Below are 25,566 nucleotides of genomic sequence, written 5' to 3' on the forward strand. Positions count from 1 at the left end.
TTCAAGACCATTGTTACCCTCCCCAGGAGTGGTCGACCAACAAAGATCACTCCAAAAGCAAGGCGTGGAATAGTTGGCGAGGTCACAAAGGACCCCAGGGTAACTTCTAAGCACCTGAAGGCCTCTCTCACATTAACATTAGCCAATGTTCATGAGTCCACCATCAGGAGAACACTGGACAACAATGGTGTGCATGGCAGGGTTGCAAGGAGAAAGCCACTGCTCTCCAAAAAGAACATTGCTGCTCGTCTGCAGTTTGCTAAAGATCACGTGGACAAGCCAGAAGGCTATTGGAAAAATGTTTTGTGGACGGATGAGACCAAAATAGAAATTTTTGGTTTAAATGAGAAGCATTATGTTTGGAGAAAGTAAAACACTGCATTCCAGCATAAGAACCTTATCCCATCTGTGAAACATGGTGGTGGTAGTATCGTGGTTTGGGCCTGTTTTGCTGCATCTGGGCCAGGACGGCTTGCCATCATTGATGGAACAATTAATTCTGAATTATACCAGCGAATTCTAAAGGAAAATGTCAGGACATCTGTCCATGAACTGAATCTCAAGAGAAGGTGGGTCATGCAGCAAGACAATGACCCTAAGCACACAAGTCGTTCTACCAAAGAATGGTTAAAGAAGAATAAAGTTAATGTTTTGGAATGGCCAAGTCAAAGTCCTGACCTTAATCCAATTGAAATGTTGTGGAAGGACCTGAAGCGAGCAGTTCATGTGAGGAAACCCACCAACATCCCAGAGTTGAAGCTGTTCTGTATGGAGGAATGGGCTAAAATTCCTCCAAGCCGGTGTGCAGGACTGATCAACAGTTACCGCAAACATTTAGTTGCAGTTATTGCTGCACAAGGGGGTCACACCACATACTGAAAGCAAAGGTTCACATACTTTTGCCACTCACAGATATGTAATATTGGATCATTTTCCTCAATAAATAAATGACCAAGTATAATATTTTTGTCTCATTTGTTTAACTGGGTTCTCTTTATCTACTTTTAGGACTTGTGTGAAAATCTGATGATATTTTAGGTCATATTTATGCAGAAATATAGACAATTCTAAAGGGTTCACAAACTTTCAAGCACCACTATGTATGACGGTCTGGAAAACCTTTCCCACTGTGGAATCAGTCTGAAATCTCCACGAAATGGAAATGTTTCTCTTTGGCATGCATCTCAATCCCAAGTCTAGTTCTAACATTTTACAAATCTGTTTACCTCCAAAAGTGAAGACCTTGAAAATTCCTGAAGTGTGGTGGACAAGCTGATGGACATTATCTGATTACAAAGTGAACTAATTAGATTAAGGCACATTTTCTATGGCAAATAACTTTCCAACTACTTGATTAAAGCCCGATGATGACTGTGAGGAAATCACACGAAGACTTCATTCACATTACCAGCTTCATTACACAACTCTGATTTTTGCTCAGATTTGCCCATTCACGTTTGTAACTAGGCGGCACGGTGGTGTAGTGGTTAGCGCTGTCGCCTCACAGCAAGAAGGTCCGGGTTCGAGCCCCGTGGCCGGCGAGGGCCTTTCTGTGTGGAGTTTGCATGTTCTCCCCGTGTCCGCGTGGGTTTCCTCCGGGTGCTCCGGTTTCCCCCACAGTCCAAAGACATGCAGGTTAGGTTAACTGGTGACTCTAAATTGACCGTAGGTGTGAATGTGAATGGTTGTCTGTGTCTACGTGTCAGCCCTGTGATGACCTGGCGACTTGTCCAGGGTGTACCCCGCCTTTTGCCCGTAGTCAGCTGGGATAGGCTCCAGCTTGCCTGCGACCCTGTAGAAGGATAAAGCGGCTAGAGATAATGAGATGGGGAGACGTTTGTAACTACAAGTGACTTACAGCAGTCTTTAAATGTGAATGCACTCATGTCCTGAAAACCCCCACATGCACACATCAATGTCAGCGTGACTGCATGATTCGCATTCACAAAAAGGTAGATGATGTGAGATGATCCATTAAAGTAGAGGGAGGGAAAAAAATGCCAGTAGCATGCATTGCAATTTGCTCTGGAAGTCTACAAACTGCTTGTCGACTGTACAAAACCTAGCGGAGAGAATTTTTGCAGCTATGGCTGGCACCGCTGCAGCAACAGATGTGTGTATGGGAGAGGAGATAGCGTTAAGCGTGAAGAGTATTTAAATGGGAGAGGATTTCTTTTGCATTATAGCCATATTTATTTCTGGCTGTGCTTTAATTCTTGGGCAATTGTTTCAAACACTACTCTGTGTCTGAAGCAATTGATTCAATTCCATAAATATCAAGTAAATCTAGTTTCCTGATCCTTCCACTGAATATACATCACTGGTGTTGCGATCATCTATTGCTGTTCAGCCGACACTGTATAATGACAATAGCGATAGCGATGTGTGCATAGAGTACACGTCCGATCTGACCGTTCCCATTCATGTGGTATGGCCAAATATCAGACATGTATCTAACTTAGGACTGCATACAAAAGTGGCTCAGGTCTGGTTTGAAAAGATCAGATGTTTGTGTTCACGCATTAAGGCAGAAAATCGGATGCGTGTCAACCTGGTAATGCGAACCTAGCCATCTTTACCCATACTGAGCTTTTTTTTTTTAAATAAATGCTTTTTTTTTTGTTAAACTCACTCCTGATGAGCTGTGCATCGTTTTCCAGAATTCAGCTACAGGAACACCCAGTGGGTTTTCCCATACTGACAAATCTAATGCAGTGAATTAAGGGATAGGGTTTTTTCCTGAATGCTTACAAAAAATGGTTAAAAGCAAGATACACGCCTTACAGTACTAAATCTTATTTGAAAAACTATCTTCTGAGGAGCAATCTTTTAAACCTTTACATCCCTTAATATAAAAAGGCACAATTTGTGCTGAAAACAGTGTTGTACAACGCACAGTGGTTCAGTTTTTAAAAAAAAACCTAGCAGTAATAAAATTATTCTAATCAATCATCTATTTAAAACCGGATATAGTTTTATTTGTCTAGTGCGATGATGACAAAATTCACAACACATTAGTGACACATTGTGACGTTTAAAATAGATTTTTCAGCTTTGCATTTAACATCGAGGCATCCAAAGTACAGGGTTAGTCAAAATTATGTTAACACTAATGGATTATTTTTCTCCTGCAGGTAGATGTACGCCATGGGTGACATTTCCCCGCGAAACGTGTGTCTGGACTTTAAATGGTACTGTTGCTCGCTGGTTTTTGTGTGTTGAACACGATGGCGAACAGGTTGAGACCATCCTGTAAATCATCTGGCACATATGACGTACGTTTTGTGAATAAACGGTTTCTACCATTTAAGTGTTCACATAATTTTGACTAACCCTGTATATTCAAGCATTAACTGCTGTCTACACCTACAGTAAAATAAGAATCCTACTGGTGGCCTGAAGAACCCTGAGGATTGTCTAAAATCAGCAGCAATACAGCCCTGTAAAAGCACGCTTTAATGAGGAGGTAAAACATGTAGTTCATGGCGAATAAGATCACTTATTTTAGGCTGATGCTCGTTTGTTAGAGTGCCTCCAAGGTCAAAGTTCACCTAGTCAAACAGAGGCATGCAGCTACAGCTCTTAGCCAGCTTGCCCTGTTTCCTGGCTTCTCTGTTTATGAGGTCGTCCTGATAGTTTCCGTACTCCTGGATAGCGTCCTCCACACGAGTGATGTACAGCCAGGTCACAATCACACCAAAGAACTGGAAAAGAAAAAGACTGGAGTTAGACATAACTACTCTGGTCTTAAGCTGGTTACGATGGCAGGCAATCTGGCAAGGCTGCAGATTCAGGAAAGAGAATTTGCTTCTGGAATATTGCAAGTTTTTTTGACTCACTACTTCTCTTGTTCATTTGCTTTGAAAGAAACAAAAGAAAAGCCAATGTCTTTTATATCTAGACCTACATCATTAGTGAGGGAATTCTCAGTTTCCTTGGAACTGTGGAGTAAATTTATGAACATTATCCAACTATTTTATTATTAAACCCATTAGCCAAATACATACCATATTTATTAATATTGGCTGTCAGGTTTTCATTTCTGAACTTTTTACCTACAGGATCAAGGATTTTTTTTTTAATCGTCATTGTGATTCACAAGAAAATTCAGTTTGGCACTCTCCTAGCAGCAATTAAAAGGGATTAAATAAAAATAAATAAATAAATAAAACCCACACACACGTGGAAAGACAAGGACTGATGATAAAAATAGTTACAATTATAAATAACAAGAAAAGGTAAATACATCTAGGCAGGATCATGTGAAGCGCATGTAGTTCTAAGTAGAGGCCACAGCAGTAGGCTGTAAAATACATTGGTGCTTATAAAGTGCAATAATGAAAGCGACACATCTCACTCTTATTCACCCATGTGCGCGCACACACTGACACAAACACACACACCACTACCACCTATACGAGTCCATATCAAGTCCACGCTGTCGTGTGTGTGGGAGAGGCAGTGGTTCGGGGCAGGGGTTGTGGGTAATGGAGGCTGCAGCTCTAAAGCTGCTCCCCAGTCCTTTCTGGGTGGGGGTGGTGAGAGCTACAGCTCTTGTTCTAAGTGGAGGCCGCAGCAGTTTCCGGAGGGGATGGGGGCGTGGGGTTGGGGGGGGATGATGGAGGCTACAGCTCTTGGGAAAAAGCTGTTCCTCAATCTTGTGGTTCGAGTCTGTAATGTGTGGTACCTCTTTCCTGATGGTAGGGGGATGAACAGGGTGTGTCCTGGGTGGGTGTTGTCTGTGCTTATCGACCTTGCCTTCCTCCTCAGGCGATCAGCACACACAGAGTCCAGGTCCGGGAGCTCAGCCCCTATAATCTTTTGAGCTGACCTAACCACCCGGGCCAAGTCCCTCCTGTTCTCTGCAGTGCACCCTGCATACCACACATTACAGCTCTGGCAGAGGATGCTCTCTATTGTACTCCTGTAGAAGTTTGTAAGCAGGTATGGGGGTAAACCGGCCTGTTTGAGATTTTGCAATTAGAGCCTCTGCTGGGCCCTCTTCACCAGGTCGGAGGTATTAAGCGCCCATGTTAGGTCCCTGGTGATGCAAGTCCCTAGAAATTTTATAGGAGTCCACCCTCTCCACCTCTTCCCCATTGATGGAAAGTGGGGTCTGTTAATCTAAGACAGGGGTGTCAAACCTGATCCATAAAGGGCCGTGTGGCTGCAGGTTTTCATTCCAGCCATGCAGCAGCACCCTGATTTGGCTTATTCAATCAACTGACACACCCACCCTTTAATCAAGGGTGGGTGTGGCTGCAAGTATTTGACTGTGTGAAGACAGTTCAGTTGATTGAATGAGCCAAGTCAGGTGTGCTGCTGCATGGCTGGAATGAAAACCTGCAGCCACAAGGCCCTTTATGGATCAGGTTTGACACCCCTGATCTAAGAACCCAAAATTGTTACACTGTGATGGTTTTATACCAACACTATATTTCCTAGTTTTATTAAAACTGCAGGTTGGGGGTGTCGTGGATAAGGCACCAGACCATAAATTTGGGGACCCGGGTTCGATTCCGACCCGAGGTCATTTCCCGATCCCTCCCCATCTCTCTCTCCCGCTCATTTCCTGTCTCTATACTGTCCTATCCAATAAAAGGTGAAAAAAAGCCCAAAAAAAACCTTAAAAAAAAAAAACAAAAAAACCCAAACTGCAGGTCAAAGTTGAACTTACTTGTGTTTTGTTTGTTTTTAAACTTTAAATCTTCATATCACTTATTATTTAAAAAAAAAAAAGACAAGTTGATCTTTGGTGTAAATGTATTAAAAGTGTACAATTTTAAATGGTTTACTTTTCAAACTGATACAAACAAAAATCATCCTAAAATGATAAATATTCTGCGATTATGCACTTCTCAAACAGAACAAAAAGTTTTATTTCTCCAGTGTGATGATGACTTATCCAAAATGAATCCTAATACAGCCAACAGAGTTCCCACACCTTCTTAAACATCAAACTGAAAAACTTTTCAAGGACTTTCAAGGCCCAATTCCATCAAATTCAAGGACCCAACATGGCATAGTTTGAGACAACAGTAATCAACCTTGATCCAACGCTAAGAATTTTTATAATGAGAACTAGCAAGCTTTACAAAAGCTCTCAGTCAACAATTAAAAAGAGAGAGGGAGGCTTGAATGTGTCAAGACTTATCAATTGTGCTGTCACAGCGATAGCAGACGATGTGGTCTCTTGCCTTCTCTAACACAGCAAAACAATACAAGTTGAGTGACAGAGAAAGAGACTTGGGAGTTGAAAAGCCAAGTAACTGCTCATTTATTTAATTACCACAAGCTTCACAACACACATTTTTCATGAACATGACCAAATGAAGACAAATAAACGCCACCTGCCTCATGAAAGTGCGACAATTACAGTGGTGCTTGAAAGTTTGTGAACCCTTTAGAATTTTCTATATTTCTGCATAAATATGACCTAAAACATCATCAGATTTTCACACAAGTCCTAAAAGTAGATAAAGAGAACCCAGTTAAACAAATGAGACAAAAATATTATACTTGGTCATTTATTTATTGAGGAAAATGATCCAATATTACATATCTGTGAGTGGCAAAAGTATGTGAACCTCAAGGATTAGCAGTTAATTTGAAGGTGAAATTAGAGTCAGGTGTTTTCAATCAATGGGATGAAAATCAGGTGTGAGTGGGCACCCTGTTTTATGTAAAAAGCAGGGATTTATCAAAGTTTGATCTTCACAACACATGCTTGTGGAAGTGTATCATGGCACGAACAAAGGAGATTTCTGAGGACCTCAGAAAAAGCGTTGTTGATGTTCATCAGGCTGGAAAAGGTTACAAAACCATCTCTAAAGAGTTTGGACTCCACCAATCCACAGTCAGACAGATTGTGTACAAATGGAGGAAATTCAAGACCATTGTTACCCTCCCCAGGAGTGGTCGACCAACAAAGATCACTCCAAGAGCAAGGCATGTAATAGTTGGCAAGTTCACAAAGGACCCCAGTGTAACTTCTAAGCAACTGAAGGCCTCTCTCACATTGGCTAATGGTAATATTCATGAGTCCACCATTAGGAGAACACTGAACAACAATGGTGTGCATGGCAGGGTTGCAAGGAGAAAGCCACTGCTCTCCAAAAAGAACATTGCTGCTCATCTGCAGTTTGCTAAAGATTACATGGACAAGCCAGAAGGCTGTTGGAAAAATGTTTTGTGGACGGATGAGACCAAAATAGAACTTTTTAGTTTAAATGAGAAGCGTTATGTTTGGAGAAAGGAAAACACTGCATTCCAGCATAAGAACCTTATCCCATCTGTGAAACATGGTGGTGGGAGTATCATGGTTTGAGCCTGTTTTACTGCATGTGGGCCAGGACGGCTTGCCATCATTGATGGAACAATGAATTCTGAATTATACCAGCGAATTCTAAAGGAAAATGTCAGGACATCTGTCCACAAACTGAATCTCAAGAGAAGGTGGGTCATGCAGCAAGACAACGACCCTAAGCACACAAGTTGTTCTACCAAAGAATGGTTAAAGAAGAATAAAGTTAATGTTTTGGAATGGCCGAGTCAAAGTCCTGACCTTAATCCAATCGAAATGTTGTGGAAGGACCTGAAGCGAGCAGTTCATATGAGGAAACCCACCAACATCCCAGAGTTGAAGCTGTTCTGTACGGAGGAATGGGCTAAAATTCCTCCAAGCCGGTGTGCAGGACTGATCAACAGTTACCAGAAATGTTTAGTTGCAGTTATTGCTGCACAAGGGGGTCACACCAGATACTGAAAGCAAAGGTTCACATACTTTCGCTACTCACAGATATGCAATATTGGATCATTTTCCTCAATAAATAAATGACCAAGTATAATATTTGTGTCTCATTTGTTTAACTGGGTTCTCTTTATCTACTTTTAGGACTTGTGTGAAAATCTGATGTTTGAAGTCATATTTATGCAGAAATATAGAAAATTCTAAAGGGTTCACAAACTTTCAAGCACCACTGTACCATCATGTTCGTGTATGAGTGACTGAAGTCGAATGATGCAGGTTAAACAGCAGCATGAAAGCCAACGTTAAGTGAGGTTTGTGAATGTAACTCTATATTGTAGTGCTTAACAAAAGGTTTGCCAAATTTAATCCCAAGCTCATGTGGTTATATCTGCTAATGATGAATGACGGTACTTGATGCAGTGTTGTCTGAGGGTCTTCAATTTCTCTTTGTACAAAATCTATAAATTCCAAGGACTTTCAAAATGACCCATGTCTATTTCTGTATCTTTTCAAAAACTTTCAAGGCCTTGATTCCCCCCTCAAATTCACAAACTTTCAAGGATTTCAAAGAACTGTCGGAACCATAAGCTAAACACTGTTAATTCGACTTTATCGTTAAACCTTAAATTAAGAAACTTACTGTCCTTGTTAGTAGTTAATAATTGATAACCTCCAACATCATGTTAAAAATGGCACCCTGTATACTATAATTATTCAAAAAACACACAAAAGCATAAACATAAAACATCAAACACCACTCATTTTTTTTGCAAGATGTAAATCTAGGGCTCACACGGATGAACTCTTCTTAATATTGTCAACTCAAACTTGCATTCATCCTCATTTCATTTTAAAAAAGTGGCTGTCGACTTATGCGCAAGGTAGGAATTCCCAAAAGATTAATATTAACAGATTACCCCTCAGGTGTAAATATACCTCAAGTTATTGTTTCTCAACTTCGGCCATGGCACAGTCATTTACAGAAAGAGCTCAGTCAGTAAACCATGCATAACTTGATCAGTGATAAAATCATGATTTATTCAATTATAACCGCACACTCTGCTAGATCTTCCTGTTTAACCCATTAACGCCTGAAACACCTGCAAAAAAACATCTGCAAATGCCTAAGCCAGTTTTTAGAAAAGGTCCCCATCTGCCTGAGGGTTTTCTGAAATAAAAATAATTAATTGAAAACGCCTATGAAAAATTCAATATCTCAGCCTCTGAAGCACATAAAGACATGAAATAAGTTGCATTTAAAAGATAAAATTCTCTGCTTTTATTGGATCATGCTCATTCAGCATTAACACACACATTTTTATAAAAAAAAAAACAAATCTGGCATGCGTCTTGAAAATAATGACAAATCAACAATGCTGCGTTATGCAGCAACCAGCATTTGGGGCAATGTTGCGTTATGCAACAACCGGCGCTAGGGGCAATGTTGCGCGACGCAGCATCCGGCGTCAATGGGTTAATACAACCCCAATTTCAAAAAAAGTTGGGACGCTGGGTAAAAGTCAGTATGCAGTGATTTACAAATACTTTTTGACTCGTCTCATCTCATTATCTCTAGCCGCTTTATCCTTCTACAGGGTCGCAGGCAAGCTGGAGCCTATCCCAGCTGACTACAGGCAAAAGGCGGGGTACACCCTGGACAAGTCGCCAGGTCATCACAGGGCTGACACAGACACAGAACCATTCACACTCACACCTACGGTCAATTTAGAGTCACCAGTTAACCTAACCTGCATGTCTTTGGACTGTGGGGGAAACCGGAGCAGCCGGAGGAAACCCACGCGGACACGGGGAGAACATGCAAACTCCGCACAGAAAGGCCCTCGCCGGCCACGGGGCTCGAGCCCGGACCTTCTTGCTGTGAGGCGACAGCGCTAACCACTACACCACCGTGCCGCCCTTTTTGACTTGTTTTCAAGTGAATATAATATAAAAGAGGAGTGTTCAAACTGATAAACTTTGTTTGTTGTAAATATACACTCATTATGAATTTGATGCCTGCAACATATTCCAAAAAAGTTGGGACGGGGCATGTTCACCACTGTGCTACCTTTTCCTTTAACAAAACTCGGTAAGCATTTGGGAACTGACAATACTAATTGTTGAAGTTTTAAATCCCGTTCTTGCTTGACATACAACTTCAGTTGCTCAACAGTCCAGGGTCTCCGCTATCGTATTTTGAGCTTCATAAAGTGCCACACATTTTCAATGGGAGGCAGGCAGGCCAGTTTAGCACCTGCACTCTGTTACTATGAAGCCATGCTATTGTAACACATGCAGAACGTGATTTGGCATCGTCTTGCTGGAATAAGCAGGGACATCCCTGAAAGACACTGTCTAGATGGCAGCATATGTTGCTCCAAAACCTGTATGTACATTTCAGCATTAATGGTGCCTTCACAGATGTGCGAGTTACTCATTTCATGGGCACCAACACACCCTCATGTCATCACAGACACTGGCTTTTGAGCTTTGTGCTGGTAACAATGTGGATGGTCCTTTTTCTCTTTAGCTCAGAGGACACCATGCCCATGATTTCTTTTGAAAACGTTGACTCCTCAGACCACAGCACTTTTCAACTTGGCATCAGTCCATTTCAGATGAGCTCAGGCCCAGAGAATTCAGCAGCGTTTCTGAATGTTGTTTCACTTTGCATGGTAGATGCAGTGATGTACTACGTTTAACAACAGTTTTCCAAAGTGTTCCCGAGCACATATAGTAATATCCTTTATACAATCCTGTGGGTTTTTAAATGCAGCATCACCTGAGGGATTGAAAGTTATGGGCATTCAATGTTTTTGGACTTGCTCCTTATGTGCAGAGATTTTTCTGGATTCTCTCAACCTTTTGATGATATTATGGCTTGTCAATGGTAAAACCCCTAAATTCCTTGCAATTGTACATTGAGAAATGTTCCTCTTAAACTGTTAGACTGTTTGCACATGCAGTTTTTCCACAAAGTGATGAACCTCACTCCACCCTTGCTTGCCTTTACAATTACCAACTAACCTGTTTACCTGTACAATGTTCCAAACAGGTGTTTTTTTGAACATTTCATAACTTTCCCAGTCTTTTGTTGCCTCGTCCCAAATCTTTTGATGCCTGCAACTTCCGAATGAAGTGTACATTTACACAAAATAAAAGAAGTTCCAGTTTGAACACTAAGTATCTTTGTATTGTATTCAGTTGAATAGAGGTTGAAAGCTCACGTAATATATTTGACTAATTTACTGGATTCAAAACAAAAAGCTGAGAATGTTATGAATATCATGAAAAATAACTGGATCAGAACAGCATTATGTTCATCTTTGTGCTTGGACAGGTATACATTAAATCAGTGAGTGGAACTTCATCTGAGCACCGGAGGGAAACACTTAAAATTCTTCAGCCGTGTCCTCATGATGGCAACGTGTTTATTACAGCTCGCTCCTGGAGTCCTCCCTGCCTCATTTCCTGTAAACTCCACTGTGTTTGTACTCAAACATGTTCCAACAGAACTGTCAAAGTACTGCAATTTGAAATTGCATTTGCAGCAAATGGAAATGAGAAATGCAACATCCACAGTCATGGGAATGCCAAGTAGTAAAATCTATAAGAATATGGTAATCTCATTATCTCTAGCCGTTTTATCCTGTTCTACAGGGTCGCAGGCAAGCTGGAGCCTATCCCAGCTGACTACAGGTGAAAGGCGGGGTACACCCTGGACAAGTCACCAGGTCATCACAGGGCTGACACATAGACACAGACAACCATTCACACCTACGGTCAATTTAGAGTCACCAGTTAACCTAACCTGCATGTCTTTGGACTGTGGGGGAAACCGGAGCACCTGGAGGAAACCCACGCGGACACGGGGAGAACATGCAAACTCCACACAGAAAGGCCCTCGCCGGCCACGGGGCTCGAACCTGGACCTTCTTGCTGTGAGGCAACAGTGCTAACCGCTACACCACCGTGCCGCCCAGAATATGGTAATACTTACCATATTTTTACCATATTTAGCACCATCGCTTTTTAAAAATCAGAGTTAGAGTGATGCACAGCATTCGTCTGCACCAAGGTCTCAAAGGGAAGCTGTAGCGAAGCGAGAGAACAGTCACCTTGTCCCACATCTACAGGGTGCCAAACCTGCACCCTGACCATAACACCAAAGAGCCAGGCTCGTTGGTACAGTATGGCAGTCCGAGCACATACTCAACTGTAGTGACGGCACTCCGTCACACTGCCCTCCCCTTTGGGAAGCGCACCCGTGCGCTTCACGCGCACAGGCGTCCCTCACACATCCCCCAACCGTACTTCTCACATACTCCTGCTTCACCCATCTCTGGGGTCCCTCGCACAGGGGCCACCTATCCTGGGGGGTCCCTTGTACAGCTCACACACAGGGCACACTTCTGATGGCCTCCCAGCAAACCATCCCACTTCCGACACCATCTGTAGAGAAGCGAGAGAACAGTCACCTTGTCCCACCTTGAACCCAGGTCTACAGGGTACTAAACCTGTACCCTGACCACAACACCAAAGAGCCAGGCTCACTGGTAATGGCAGTCAGAGGGCGCACATACTCAACTGTAGGTGATGGGCACTCCGTCACAGAACTGTTTATATAAAGTGCTAATCTGATGGAAGCTCAGCACTTACTCGCTTTTAAGCAGAATAGCCATTTTATTTACAACCCCAATTCCAAAAAAGTTGCAACGCTGTGTAAACTGTAAATAAAAACAGAATGCAATAATTTGCAAATCATGAAAACCCTGTATTTCATTGAAAATAGCATAAAGACAACATATCAAATATTGAAATTGAGAAATTTTATTTGTTTTTTGAAAAACATATGTCCATTTTGAATTTGATGTCAGCAACACGTTTCAAAAAGTTGGGATAGGGGCATGTTTTCCACTGTGTTACATCATCCCCAATTTTTAACACTACTGTAAACGTTTGGAAACTGAGGAGACCAATTGCTGCAATTTTGAAAGAGAAATGTTGCTCCATTTTTGCCTGCTATACAATTTCAGTTGCTCAACAGTTCGGGGTCTCGTTTGTCATATTTTGCGCTTCATAATGAGCCAAATGTTTTAAATGGGAGACAGGTATGGACTGCCGGCAGGCCAGTTTAGCACCCGAACTCTTACTACAGAGCCATGCAGTTTTAATATGTGCAGAAAGCAGTTTGGCATTGTCTTGCTGAAAGAAGGAAGGCCTTCCCTGAAAACAATTGTCTGGATGGCAGCATATTGCTCTGAAATGTGTATATATCATTCAGCACTAATGATGCCTTTCCAGATGTACAAGCTGTCCATGTCATGTGCACTAATGCTCCCTCATACCATCACAGATGCTGGCTTTTGAACTGTGCGCTGATAACAAGCCAGATGGTCCCTCTCCTCTTTAGCTTGCAGGACGTGGTGTCCATAATTTCTAAAAAGAATTTCTACTTTTGATTCGTCAGACCTCGGGACAATTTTCCACTTCACCTCAGTCCATCGTAAAAGAGTTCAGGCCCAGAGAAGGTGGCGATGTTTCTGGATATTGTTTATATCTGGTTTTAACTTGCATTTGTGGATGCAGTAATGAACTGTTTTCAGAGATGATGGTATTCTGAAGCGTTCCTGAGCCCATACAGTGATTTCCACTACGGACACGTGTCTGCTTTTAATGCAGTGTCGCCTGAGGGCCTGAAGATCACAGGCATCCAATGTCAGTTTTCAGCCTTGTTCCTTGCATACAGAGATTTCTCCAGATTTTCAGAATCTTTTAATGATATTATGTACCAGAGATGATGGGATCCACAAATTCTTTGCAATTTTACTTTGAGGAACGTTATTCTGAAATTTTTGCACTGTTTGTCCACGCAGACTTTCACAGAGTGATGAACCCCTCCCCATCTTTACTTCTGAGAGACTCCGCCTCTCTGGGATGCTCTTTTTATACCCAATCATGTTACTGACCTGTTGCCAATTAACCAAATTAGTTTTTTTAGCATTACATAACTTTTTCAGTCTTTTGTTGCCCCTGTCCCAACTTTTCTGAAACCTGTTGCTGACATCAAATTCAAAATGCACATATTTTTCAAAAGAACAATAAAATTTATCAGTTTCAACATTTGATATGTTGTCTTTGTTCGATTTTCAATGAAATGTAGGGTTTCCATGATTTGCAAATCTTCACATTCTGTTTTTATTTATGTTTTACACAGTGTCCCAACTTTTTTGGAATTGGGGTTGTAAAGTGTGCTTTACTAAACTAGGATGTTAAATAATGAGCCTAGGAGTTTGAACACAGCTGGAAGATGGCGGTGCGTGCGGACGCAGCGGCTTCTCTCTGTCCCGATAATGTGGTGTTTACATGTTTGTCTTCGTCGGTGTGCTCGAGTGATTGTATGTTTTCGTCGCGTTTGTCCGTCTCTAGGCGCACATACAGCCGTGGGACTCTGACATTGGCAACACTTTTTTCTGTAAGTTAAACCAGGCACACGCTAAGGAGCTACATGACGTCGGCCTACTCCGGCGGTCCGCTTTGACATCGACCCCCACTACTGCTGCACACTCGCAGAGGAAGCGCTGTAGGCGGTGCGAGAGGAGGCAGAAGCAGGGAAAGCGCAGGGGTATCCGGGCCAGGCTAATGACTAATCCACACAAGCGGGCTATACCGTCCATCGTACTCACCAATGTACACTCCTTGGATAACAGACTGGACTATATACACCTTTTGAGAGCGACCCAGCAGGCTGAGAGAGTGTGCTGTGTTTTTGTGTTCACGGAAACATGGCTCAACAACAGCATACCGGACTCCACCATCCAGCTCGACTGGCTAACATGCTACCAAGCAGACAGAGCCCTCATTGAAGGAGGTAAGACCCGCGGCAGCGAGGTCTGTGTTTACATCAGGGATGCTTGGTGTCAGGACGCTGTGGTAGTTTGCAGACACTGTTCACCCCTTGTGGAGTTTATGATCATCAAGTGCCGGCCCTTCTATCTACCGAGGGAGTTTTCTGCCATCCTGCTTGTTGCAGTTTACATTCCTCCCAGCTGCAACAACGACGATAGGGACAAGGCACTGAGTGAACTGCACTGCGCCATCAGTGACCAACAGACAGCCCATCCAGAGGGACTTCTCATCGTAGCTGGAGATTTCAACCAGGCAAATCTCAAAACAGTGTTTCTTCAGTTACATCAACACATTGACTTTGCAACATGGGGAAACAACACACTGAACCTGGTTTACACAACACTGAGAAGAGCATACAAGGCCTCACCCCTCCCCCATCTCAGTGCTTCAGACCACATCACTGTTATGCTAATGCCAGTATACAGGCCGAAGGTCAAAGTCACCAGACCGGTCCAGAAGCAGGTACGGGTGTGGCCAGAGGGTGCTTCCTCAGCACTTCAGGACTGCTTTAACATCACAGACTGGGACATGTTTAAGCAGGCAGCCACTTACAACCACCAGATCAACATCCAGGAGTATTCAGACACTGTTACAGCCTACATTAGTAAATGCATTGATGATGTCACGAACATTAAGACCATCACAGTACGGGCCAACCAGAAACCATGGCTGACGGGGGAAGTCTATCGGTTACTGAAAGCCCGGAATGCTGCTTTCAGAGCAGGTGATGAGGCTGGTCTGAGATCAGCAAGAGCCAACTTGTCCCGTGGCATCAGACTAGCAAAGAGGCAGTACAGCAGCAGGATAACCCATCATTTCACTGACAGCAGAGACACAAGGAGCCTGTGGCAGGGGATACAGACCATCACGGACTATAAACCTCAACCACAGACCTGTGACAAGGACATCACTCTGCTGTACAGTCTAAACAACTTCTTTGGACGGTTTGAAGCCGACACAGGGTTTCCCATACATAGACCATTGTGTGGCGCAGTGCCACACAATGGATTCCTAGCGCCACACAATCAGACTCGCGATTTTGAAAAAAAAAAAAAAACTTCCGTTGCGTATCAGTCCATTCATTCATAGTGCTCTTTCTTCTCGTTCACGCGCGCGCACCCACACACAGAGACAGAGAGACATGTACACAGGCCTGCCATTATGCATATGACAGGTGTCACGGTCTGATCGTGCGCTGGTATAAATTTACCATGCGCATGCGCAGACCGATTTTTTTTTTTCCCCCGTCAACTTCCGGGAAGTCTAAATTTACCATTTCTTGCTGCGATTTTGTACCGAGCATTTCAATACATTTGTGGACTAATAGAACGCGAATTGTGATTACAGTTGTGAGATTTGATTATCAGTAGACAAGCTGTTGAATATGGATGAGGAAACAATCATTTCCCAGTCACAAAATGAAGATCAGCAAAACACGCAGTCCAAAGAGGCACGAGACCAGCGAGTCACCATTTTCAAAAGAAAGATGACCCAATTCTGACTAGGTCCAATGACAGGAGTCTAATTATACCAGGTTGGTAAATTTGACAGAATAACTATATTATAATCATGATGAGTCTCACTCAAATCAATATTCATCAAGATAAAGTGAAAATAATTTATTTGTGGATCAAGTATGAACGTAAATCCCATATCATATCGGGCTGGTAAATTCTGACTAGGCCCAATGGCAGCAGTCTAATTATACCAAGTTGGTAAATTTGAGAGAATTACTAAATTATTATAATCATGAGGAGTCTTACTTAAACCAATATTCATCAAGATAAAGTGTAAATAATTCAAGTATGAACATGAACATAAATCTCAGGCTGGTAAATTCAGACTAGGCCCAATTATACCAAGTTGGTAAATTTATACTGTGGTAAGGTTAGACCGTGGCTGCTACAGTTTAAATTTACCTGGTAAATTCAGACCATGACACCGGACTGCAAGTAGGCCTGTTAGGCTAATTAAAAATAATGCAGCCTTCCCGATTCGCCTTCCGACCCCTTATTTTAAAAGGTAGCCTACGTCGTGCTCGTGATGAGCTTTATCATAGCCTTCTTGGCTTACAGGAAAAACGGACATGCCTGAGTCAGGCTATAAACCAATTTTGATGCATACAGTAGCAGCTTGACGCGAGGAACTGGCCTTATTGCATTATCCCGTTTATCCCGCTTCAGCATTCATGCAAGTTATTAATAATGGCTTGACATTCACAATAAATAAGGATTTCCCACTAGCCTAAATAAAAATGTTGTTATACTTGCGGGGATGCCTAGTTGATGCTATCTGAAGCATAAAATCTGAATATTTTCAGAAACAATGCGGTAGTTGAGAGAGGCTACTGTAGGATGCCCATAGGCTAATAATAACTTCGTATTTATTTGACTATTATAATTTCATTGACTCTCAATGTTTGCTGCTTTAACCCAGATGAGTATTGAAAAGTTTTTTCTGAATTGCGAGCGGGATTTCTCAGTTATGAATAGGGTAAGCACATAGAAATTCAGTATTCCTTTGTATATTTTTTTGATGTAATGGAAATTTTTAGTGCTTTGATGAAGAAAATGTACTTTTTTATCCATAGATTAAAACAGACCTCAGGAATAGGCTCCAAGGGGAACACCTGGCAGCCTGCTTACGAATCTCCGTAAATGGTCCCGAACCCAATGACTTCCCTTACGATAGGGCGCTTGAGTTTTTTTTTCAGGAAGCCACGCAGAATTAAATGTTCTGATAGGGCATGCAGGCTTTGCACCAATTAGGGTAATGCTTTTTCATTATTGTTAGTCGCCTTGGTGTTACCTTAAGTGGTTTCTTACATCTAATTATGATATTTTATTTTATTATTTTGTTACATTATACTATTTATTTCATTTTAGTATTGGTTGAGGTAAGTGTTGAGTTCAATATTTAAAATAAAAACCTCCAGCTTGTTTTTTGCAATTTATTCCTTGAATGTCAACTAAAGAATGATTGAAAGATTGCCACCAAAAAGGCAAAAAACTAAGGTAAAAAACTTCAATTTTGGTGAGTAATTTTCATAAATTTAAAAGACAGGTTTTCCACCAACATCAAGCCCAGCAAACTAATGGCCTGCCCTGTAATGTAAAGTTGGGTCGAGGAATGAAACCAGGCAGGGTTCTGGTAAAAATTGTTTTAGCTGTCTTCTCTTAAAGAACTTAAAAGAATTTAGATTGAACCGAATAATCTCAAATGCTTCTTGTAGCTTTAAAATAGTCCCAGCAGGTGACTCTGAAGAAAAATACTGTGTGTTTGTACACCACCCGCTGTAAACACTTTGCATACACCCCAATGACCGACTCCACCGACCGCCACGACACCACCGCGCACGATTCCCTCATCGGCACAACGGAGCACCACAAATTGCTACCTGGTCTGTGGGAAACACTGCGACAACAGCATGCCTGCACAGAAGACACCACCCCTTCCGGATGACCAGGTGCTGTCCCTGTCTCCAGCCAGTGTGAGGAGATCCCTCTCCAGGATCAACACTCGCAAAGCTGTAGGACCTGACAACATTCCAGGTCGTGTGCTAAAGGACTGTGCAGAGGAGCTCACAGATGTCCTCACAGACATCAACACCTCCCTGAGCCAAGCTGTTGTCCCCACCTGCTTCAAGAGCACCACCATCATCCCTGTTCCAAAGAAGGCCTCACCATCCTGCTTCAATGACTACCACCCTGTAGCACTTGAGCCCCATCATTATGAAGTGCTTCGAGCGGTTAGTCATGCAGCACATCAAATCCATCCTCCCTCCCTCCATGGACCCGTACCAATTTGCATATCGGGCCAATCGGTCCACTGATGATGCAATCTCCACCGCTCTCCACTCAGCTCTCACTCATCTGGACACTAAGGACTCTTACATGCAGATACTGTTCTTAGACTTTAGTTCAGCATTTAACACAATCATCCCCCAGCAGCTGATACAGTAACTGGACTGTCTAGGACTTAACACCTCCCTCTGCAACTGGTTGCTGGACTTCCTGACCGGAAGACCACAGGCAGTCCGGGTTGGCAGCAACATATCCAGCACCATCATACTGAACACAGGGGCCCCCCAAGGATGTGTGCTCAGCCCCCTTCTCTTAACCCTGCTGACCCATGACTGCACACCAACACACAACAGCAACCTCTTCATCAAGTTTGCGGATGACATGACCGTGGTGGGACTCATTAACAACAATGAGTCATACTACAGGGACGAGGTGAGCCAACTGGTCGCGTGGTGCAGAGACAACAATCTCTCTCAATGTGGAGAAGACGAAGGAGATGGTTGTCAACTTCCGGAGAGCCTCCACCCAGCATCCTCCACTGACCATCAACGGTGCTGCTGTAGAGAGAGTGAGCAGCACCAAGTTCCTGGGTGTGTACCTCACCGAGGATCTCTCATGGAGCAGCAACACTGCATTGCTGGCCAGGAAAGCTCAGCAACACCTCTACTTCCTCCGCAGACTGAAAAGAGCTAGAGCACCAGTCCCTATCATGCACACCTTCTACTGCGGAACCACAGAGAGCATCCTGACCAGCTGCATCACTGTGTGATACGGCGGCTGTACTACATCCTGCCGGAAGACCCTGCAGCGCATAGTGAGAGCAGCTGAGAAGATCATCGGTGTCCCCCTACCCTCCCTTCAGGACATTTACAACACACGCCTGGCCCGCAGAGCACTCAGCATTGCGGGCGACTCCACCCATCCCAACCACCACTTCTTCAGCCTCCTGCCTTCTGGGAGGAGAATGAGAAGCCTCCAGGCGAGAACCAGCAGACTGAGAAACAGCTTCATCCACCAAGCCGCCAGGATGCTGAACTCCCTCCCAGGCCAGTACCCCCTTCCCTTAATACACAAACCAAATGTCACCAGCCACTTCAACGAAATTCAGTTGCACTTTGTAAAAACTGTTTACACGTTATATTTTTTTTTTTACTTAAGCACTATATAAAAACTGCTTACAACACTGTTTACACTTTATACATCTTTTATCTTTGATAGACTTCACTGCTATACTGTCATATCTGTCATTTATACTTGCACTGTAAATTCTGCTCATACTGCCATATTTATTTATATTTATACTGATAATTCTGTTTATATCGTGCTAGATTGCCCTACTATACTGTCAGACTGCTGTTCCCGTTTACATTGTTCATTCTGTTTATATTGTCATTCGTCACATTTAAATTTATACTGTTAATTCTGTTCACACTGCCACATTTGCCATATTTATACTTTCTGGATTGCCACTGTCTTTTCTTAGATAGCTTTAGCTTGTGTGTGTATATATACACTTTATTTTTTAAAGTTTATATATCTTTTACCTATATTTTATATTTCATGTTTATTACTGTTTGCACCGCGGATAAGAAGGAAACGCAATTTCAATTCTCTGTATGTCCTGCACATATGGCATTATTGATAATAAAGTTGACTTGAACTTGGAACCACTAGCTGGGTTAATACTTAAATGAGCAGGATGATGATTTTATTGAAGTCAGCCATTCAGAAATTGTTCAGCAACTGCAATTAACTATATGGAGGTACATATATAGCAGACAGTGTATGTCAACTGAAGGGTCATGGTCTGGATGAGGGAGTGTATTGAACCAAACAGTCAAAAAATACTGTAGCTGAACCGATCAACATATGGGGGGGGAACCCACACCACTGTAGTTCAACAATTACAGATTTTTTTCCCTTTTTTACTTAAAGGAGAACTGAAGTCATTTTAAAACTTGCTTTATTTCTTAATTAACGTGTTATTCAATTCTGTTTTCGGTTTTAGTAACCTGGCTCCGCCTACTCAAGCGAGTAGGACGCTCTTGCTTTGCTTCTGCTTGCTCTTTAATTTTTTACTTTTTCACCTAATTTCCACTATTTCTTCATTTTATTTTTTACCTTTACAAGATAAGTTAGCTTAGATAATAAGAACACTGAACGGGAAACTTCAGTGGTTATTTGCTTGAGAGGCTAAAATAAACTGGCAACAACCGAACAGCAAATCATCTTGACATTGGATTAAAATAAAATGCCAGGGGGCAAAAAATCCAGGAGATCCTGCAGAAAATGCACAGAACTAGAACAGAGGATTTCCATCCTGGAATCAAAGATTGATGCCCTGCCAAAAGACGGACGAACTAAGAGAGATATCTCACGATAGGAGTACAGAAACAGTGGCTGAGAATGCAGAGATTGCACCCCGACAGGCCGATGGCATTGCAGATCGAGTGGATGAATACATCGATCTAACAGAGCAAAATGTGAGTACAGAAAACTGGCACACGATGGGTGGCAGGCCCAAAAATAAAAACAGAAGAGTAATTACCTCAACACCAGTTCGTTCTGATACTATGCAACCCATGCTCCACAATCATGCTATTAGAAATAGAGCCAGGTCTACAAACTACAATAGGATTTACAGTCCTATGGAAAATCCACAGCCCATAAGGCTTCAGAACAAATTTGAATGCCTCAGGGATGTGGAAGCAGAATTTTCAGGCGGACAAGCACATCATAGAAAGAGATCGCACCACAACCGAAGAGCTGTGGGAAGAGGCAAAAAGCAGCTTGTAACACCACCTGATCCCACAACCCTTGTTCTTGGCGATTCCACTGTAAGACATTTAAAAGGACATGGGATGATTATTTGCTGCCTTCCAAATGCATCCATCTTTGACACCAAAGACAGCATTTTGAAACTCACGTCCGAGCATATAACTATCAAACGTATTGTTGTGCATGTGGGAGCAAATGATGTTTTCAGAGAACAGCTGTTTGTCCAAGATGATTTCAGAAAACTTTTTTCTGACCTCTATAAGACTAGAATACAATCTTTTATCAGTGGCCCACTCCCTGCAAGGGGAAGTTTTGCATTTACTAGACTCTTCAGTCTTAACACCTGGCTTGGAAAAACTTGTTTTTCATTTGGTATGAACTTCATAGACAATTTTAACCTTTTCTGGAATCGCAGAGAATTCTTCAGGCCAAATAGCACTGAACTCAGCTGGACTGGGACCAAAGTTTTGGCTGATCACTACAGCCTCTCTCTCCAGCATGCATTCTTTTCTCAGCCAACATTGGCCAGAACTGCTGATAAGTGCTCACAGGCTGACCCAGTTACAGGTATCAACAAAACCTCTGCAAAGCCAAAACAACTACCCATGCAAGCACAGCAGAGATGCTTCAACAAGGACACACAGCCATCTGGGGCAGACTGCCAAGGACATCAACAATCACATGGAGAATGTGAGCATGTTGTTAACAATGGGCAGCCACAGATATCTGCATCGCCCATCCAGATTGAGGACCTGACCAAAGACAATCATGCCAAGGCTGCATCATCCACATCTCGACCCCATGCAAGTATCACAGAGACTGTCACGGAGACAGTCACCACGGAGACAGCAGGGGTGATAGCGTTCCGGCGCCGCGCCGGATTTCCGGCGTACCGTGGCTGGGGGGAAAAAAAAAAATCTAGTTCGCCCATTGTCCTGTGTCATTCTGAGATGCGCAGATAGACAGTAAAGGGAATTCCGAATTCCCTTTACTGTCTATCTGCACATCTCAGAATGACACAGGACAATGGGCGAACTAGATTTTTTTTTTTTTCCCCAGCCACGGTACGCCGGAAATCTGGCGCGGCGCTGGAACGCTATCACCCCTGAGACAGTCATGGAGACACTCACAAAGACCTCACCAAAGTCCCAATCTCAGTCTCGCTCTTCTGACTTCATTGTACCATCCCCGTCTCCCCCCTGCATGGATTTCCCTAAAAGTATGCAGAGATTGCTGCCAATGGCTGCACACTCTTTTTCCAGCCCAAATCATTCGCGACAAGCAGTGTACCCAGTTCATCGAAAATCAACCAACAGACTGAACTGTGTTCGCCCAGGACTTTCAGCTGGCTACCAATCTTTTTCACCATCTAAAAAATACATGACATCTCCATTCCTTCCCCCTCCCAACCTCATGGAATATACAGAGAGTCTTGTATGATGTGCTGTGGGTCCCTGCACTATGTGTAGTTTTGAAAACAAGCTGGGACCCAGTATGCCTACGCCATTCTCTATTCCTGTGTTGATAAGAAATAGAAAACATAGAGCATATTTAACCCAGGGGGTAAACCAGTCTAGTCTCCTTCCCATTTCAAAACAAAATCAGAGTGCCCAAGCAGATATTACTTCTAGACTTTCTGTAAAGCTAGCTCTTCTGAACATTAGATCACTTTCAAACAAGTCATTTTTAATTAATGATCTTATTTGTAAACACAATCTTGATTTTTTGCTTCTAACTGAAACATGGCTGGATCAAGCAAAGAGTGCTACCACCCTTATTGAAGCAGCTCCCCCAAATTTTAATTTCATGAATGCTACCCGACATGGGAAAGGTGGAGGGATTGCAAATATATTCAAAGCCTCTTTTCAATGTAAACAATCCTCACTTGGTGATTTTACATCCTTTGAACACTTATGTGCACTTGTTACATGCTCTCCTAACATATTGTTATTAACTATTTACAGGCCTTCGAGACATTCAGCCAAAGTTTTTCTGGAAGAGTTTGGTGAACTGTTGTCAGTCATTTGCTTAGAGTTTGACTGTCTTATTATATCTGGGGATTTTAACTTGCATGTAGATAATCCTGAAAACACTTATGCCAGAGAACTACTTGCACTTATTGACAACTTCAACCTAGTACAACATGTACAGGGGCCGACCCACTCTCGTGGTCATACCCTTGACCTTGCTATCGCAAAGGGTCTTACTGTTTCTACTACTGTTGTTGACCTGGCCTTATCTGATCATTTCTGTGTTTTCTCTGATGTTTCTATGTCCCCTCACATTCAAAACAGCTCAATGACTATGGGTAGGAGAGTCATAAACGACAACACATGTTCTCTTTGAGCAAGCTCTCTCACGGATCTCAACTAAAATGTCAGACTCTGTAGACGACTTACTGGAAATTTTTAATTCAAATATGACCCAAATTATGGATGATATTGCTCCATTCAAAATCAAGAGTCAATGACAAGCAGAAAGCACCATGGAAGCAATACCCAGCTGTTAAACTGCTAAAGAGAGAATGTAGGAAGACTGAAAGAAAATGGCGCAAATCTAAACTTCACATCCATTATCAAATCCATAAAGGGATGCTTTGTAAATATAATTATGAAATTGGTAAAGCAAGACAGTCTTTCTTCTCCAACATCAACAGGAATATGAACAATGCCCATGTGCTATTTTCAACAGGAGAGACGCTAACTAATCCCCCACCACAATTAGCACCTGAACTTCTCTCAGTTAATAAATGCAATGAGTTTGCATCCTTCTTCAAAGGTAAAATTGATTAAAAAAAAAAAATGGCAGAATATTGCTCATAATATATCTCAGTTGCAAATAACTGAAAAGCTGCAATCACCAGTGACACAGACAGACAATTTCAACACAATGTCAGAATTTTGTTTGATTGATTACGAGACTCTTGAAAAAACTGTACAAAATCTCAGTTCTTCAACATCTGAATTGGACATTCTGCCCACCAACTTTTTTTTAAGTCTGTTCTTCACCTCATAATTACAGATGTGCTTCAGATCATAAATACATCCCTAGAGACTGGCATTTTTCCTGTGTCCCTGAAAAAAGCCGTTGTAAAGCCCCTACTTAAAAAGAATAATCTGGATGCTTCAGTACTGAACAACTACAGGCCAATATCAAATCTACCATTCATTGGGAAAATCCTTGAAAAAATTTTCAATCAATTAACTGCCTTCTTGATATCAAACAGCTGCTTTGATAACTTTCAGTCAGGATTTCGTGCCAATCACAGCACTGAAACAGCACTGATTAAAAGTTATAAATGACATACGTCTTAATACTGATGCAGGCAAAACATCGGTCCTGGTGTTACTGGACCTCAGTGCAGCTTTTGATACTGTTGATCACAACATACTGCTATATCGACTTGAACACTGGGTTGGGTTGACTGGTAAAGTTATCAATTGGTTAAAATCATACTTAAAAGATAGAAGCTTCTTTGTTACCATGGGAAACTGTACCTCAACATCAATGTCCTTGACCTGTGGTGTCCCCCAGAGGTCGATCCTTGGACCATTACTATTCAACCTTTATATGCTCCCACTTGGACAAATTATCAAGAACAACTCGATTTTGTATCACTGCTATGCAGATGACACCCAAATTTACTTTGCTCCATCACGTAATGATTATGCCCCCCTTGAATGTCTCTACCAGTGTATCGACCAAATCAACAACTGGATGTCACAAAATTTTCTTCAGCTGAACACCAATAAAACAGAAGTAATTCTATTTGGGGAAAAAAGATGAAAGACTCAGGATTACCACTATTCTTGATACAAAGGGGATTAAAACAAAAGATATGGTTAAAAATCTTGGTGCTTTCATTGACACGAGCTAAACTTTGACAGTCACATGAAAGCAAATCACTAAATCGGCATTTTATCACCTAAAAAAACATTTCCAAACTAAGAGGACTTGTGTCAAAAAATGATCTGGAAAAACTTATACATGCCTTCATCTCTAGTAGGGTTGATTACTGCAATGGCCTTTTCACAGGCCTGCCAAAAAAGACCATCAAACGAATTCAGCTGGTTCAAAATGCAGCGGCTAGGGTTCTCACATGAACAAGAACAGAGCACATTACTCCAATTCTAAGGTCCCTTCACTAGCTTCCAGTAAGCTACAGAATTGACTTTAAAGCATTGTTGCTGGTGTACAAATCTCTAAATGGTACAGTACAGGGCCCAATTACCTCTCTGATATGTTGCAGCGGCCTAACCCAATCAGATCTACCAGATCGCAGCAGCAAAATTTACTGGTAAAATCTGTTGTTAAAACAAAGTGTGG

General features: G+C 42.3%; 1 protein-coding gene across 2 annotated transcripts in view; it reads right to left on the minus strand.

Moving 5' to 3' along the window:
- Positions 1 to 1,042: 1,042 nt before the first annotated feature.
- The window catches only part of tspan15 (tetraspanin 15), a 145,409-nt gene continuing 120,885 nt past the window's right edge, over positions 1,043 to 25,566 (minus strand). For both annotated transcript variants that reach the window (XM_060926318.1, XM_060926317.1), the window contains one exon: positions 1,043 to 3,704. In XM_060926318.1, the coding sequence (XP_060782301.1) occupies positions 3,552 to 3,704 (153 nt within the window). In that variant the 3' untranslated portion in view covers positions 1,043 to 3,551. The remainder of the gene's footprint in view (positions 3,705 to 25,566) is intronic.

This window comes from Neoarius graeffei, chromosome 7 (genome assembly GCF_027579695.1).
Source record: "Neoarius graeffei isolate fNeoGra1 chromosome 7, fNeoGra1.pri, whole genome shotgun sequence".
NCBI classification, from domain to species: Eukaryota; Metazoa; Chordata; class Actinopteri; order Siluriformes; family Ariidae; genus Neoarius; species Neoarius graeffei.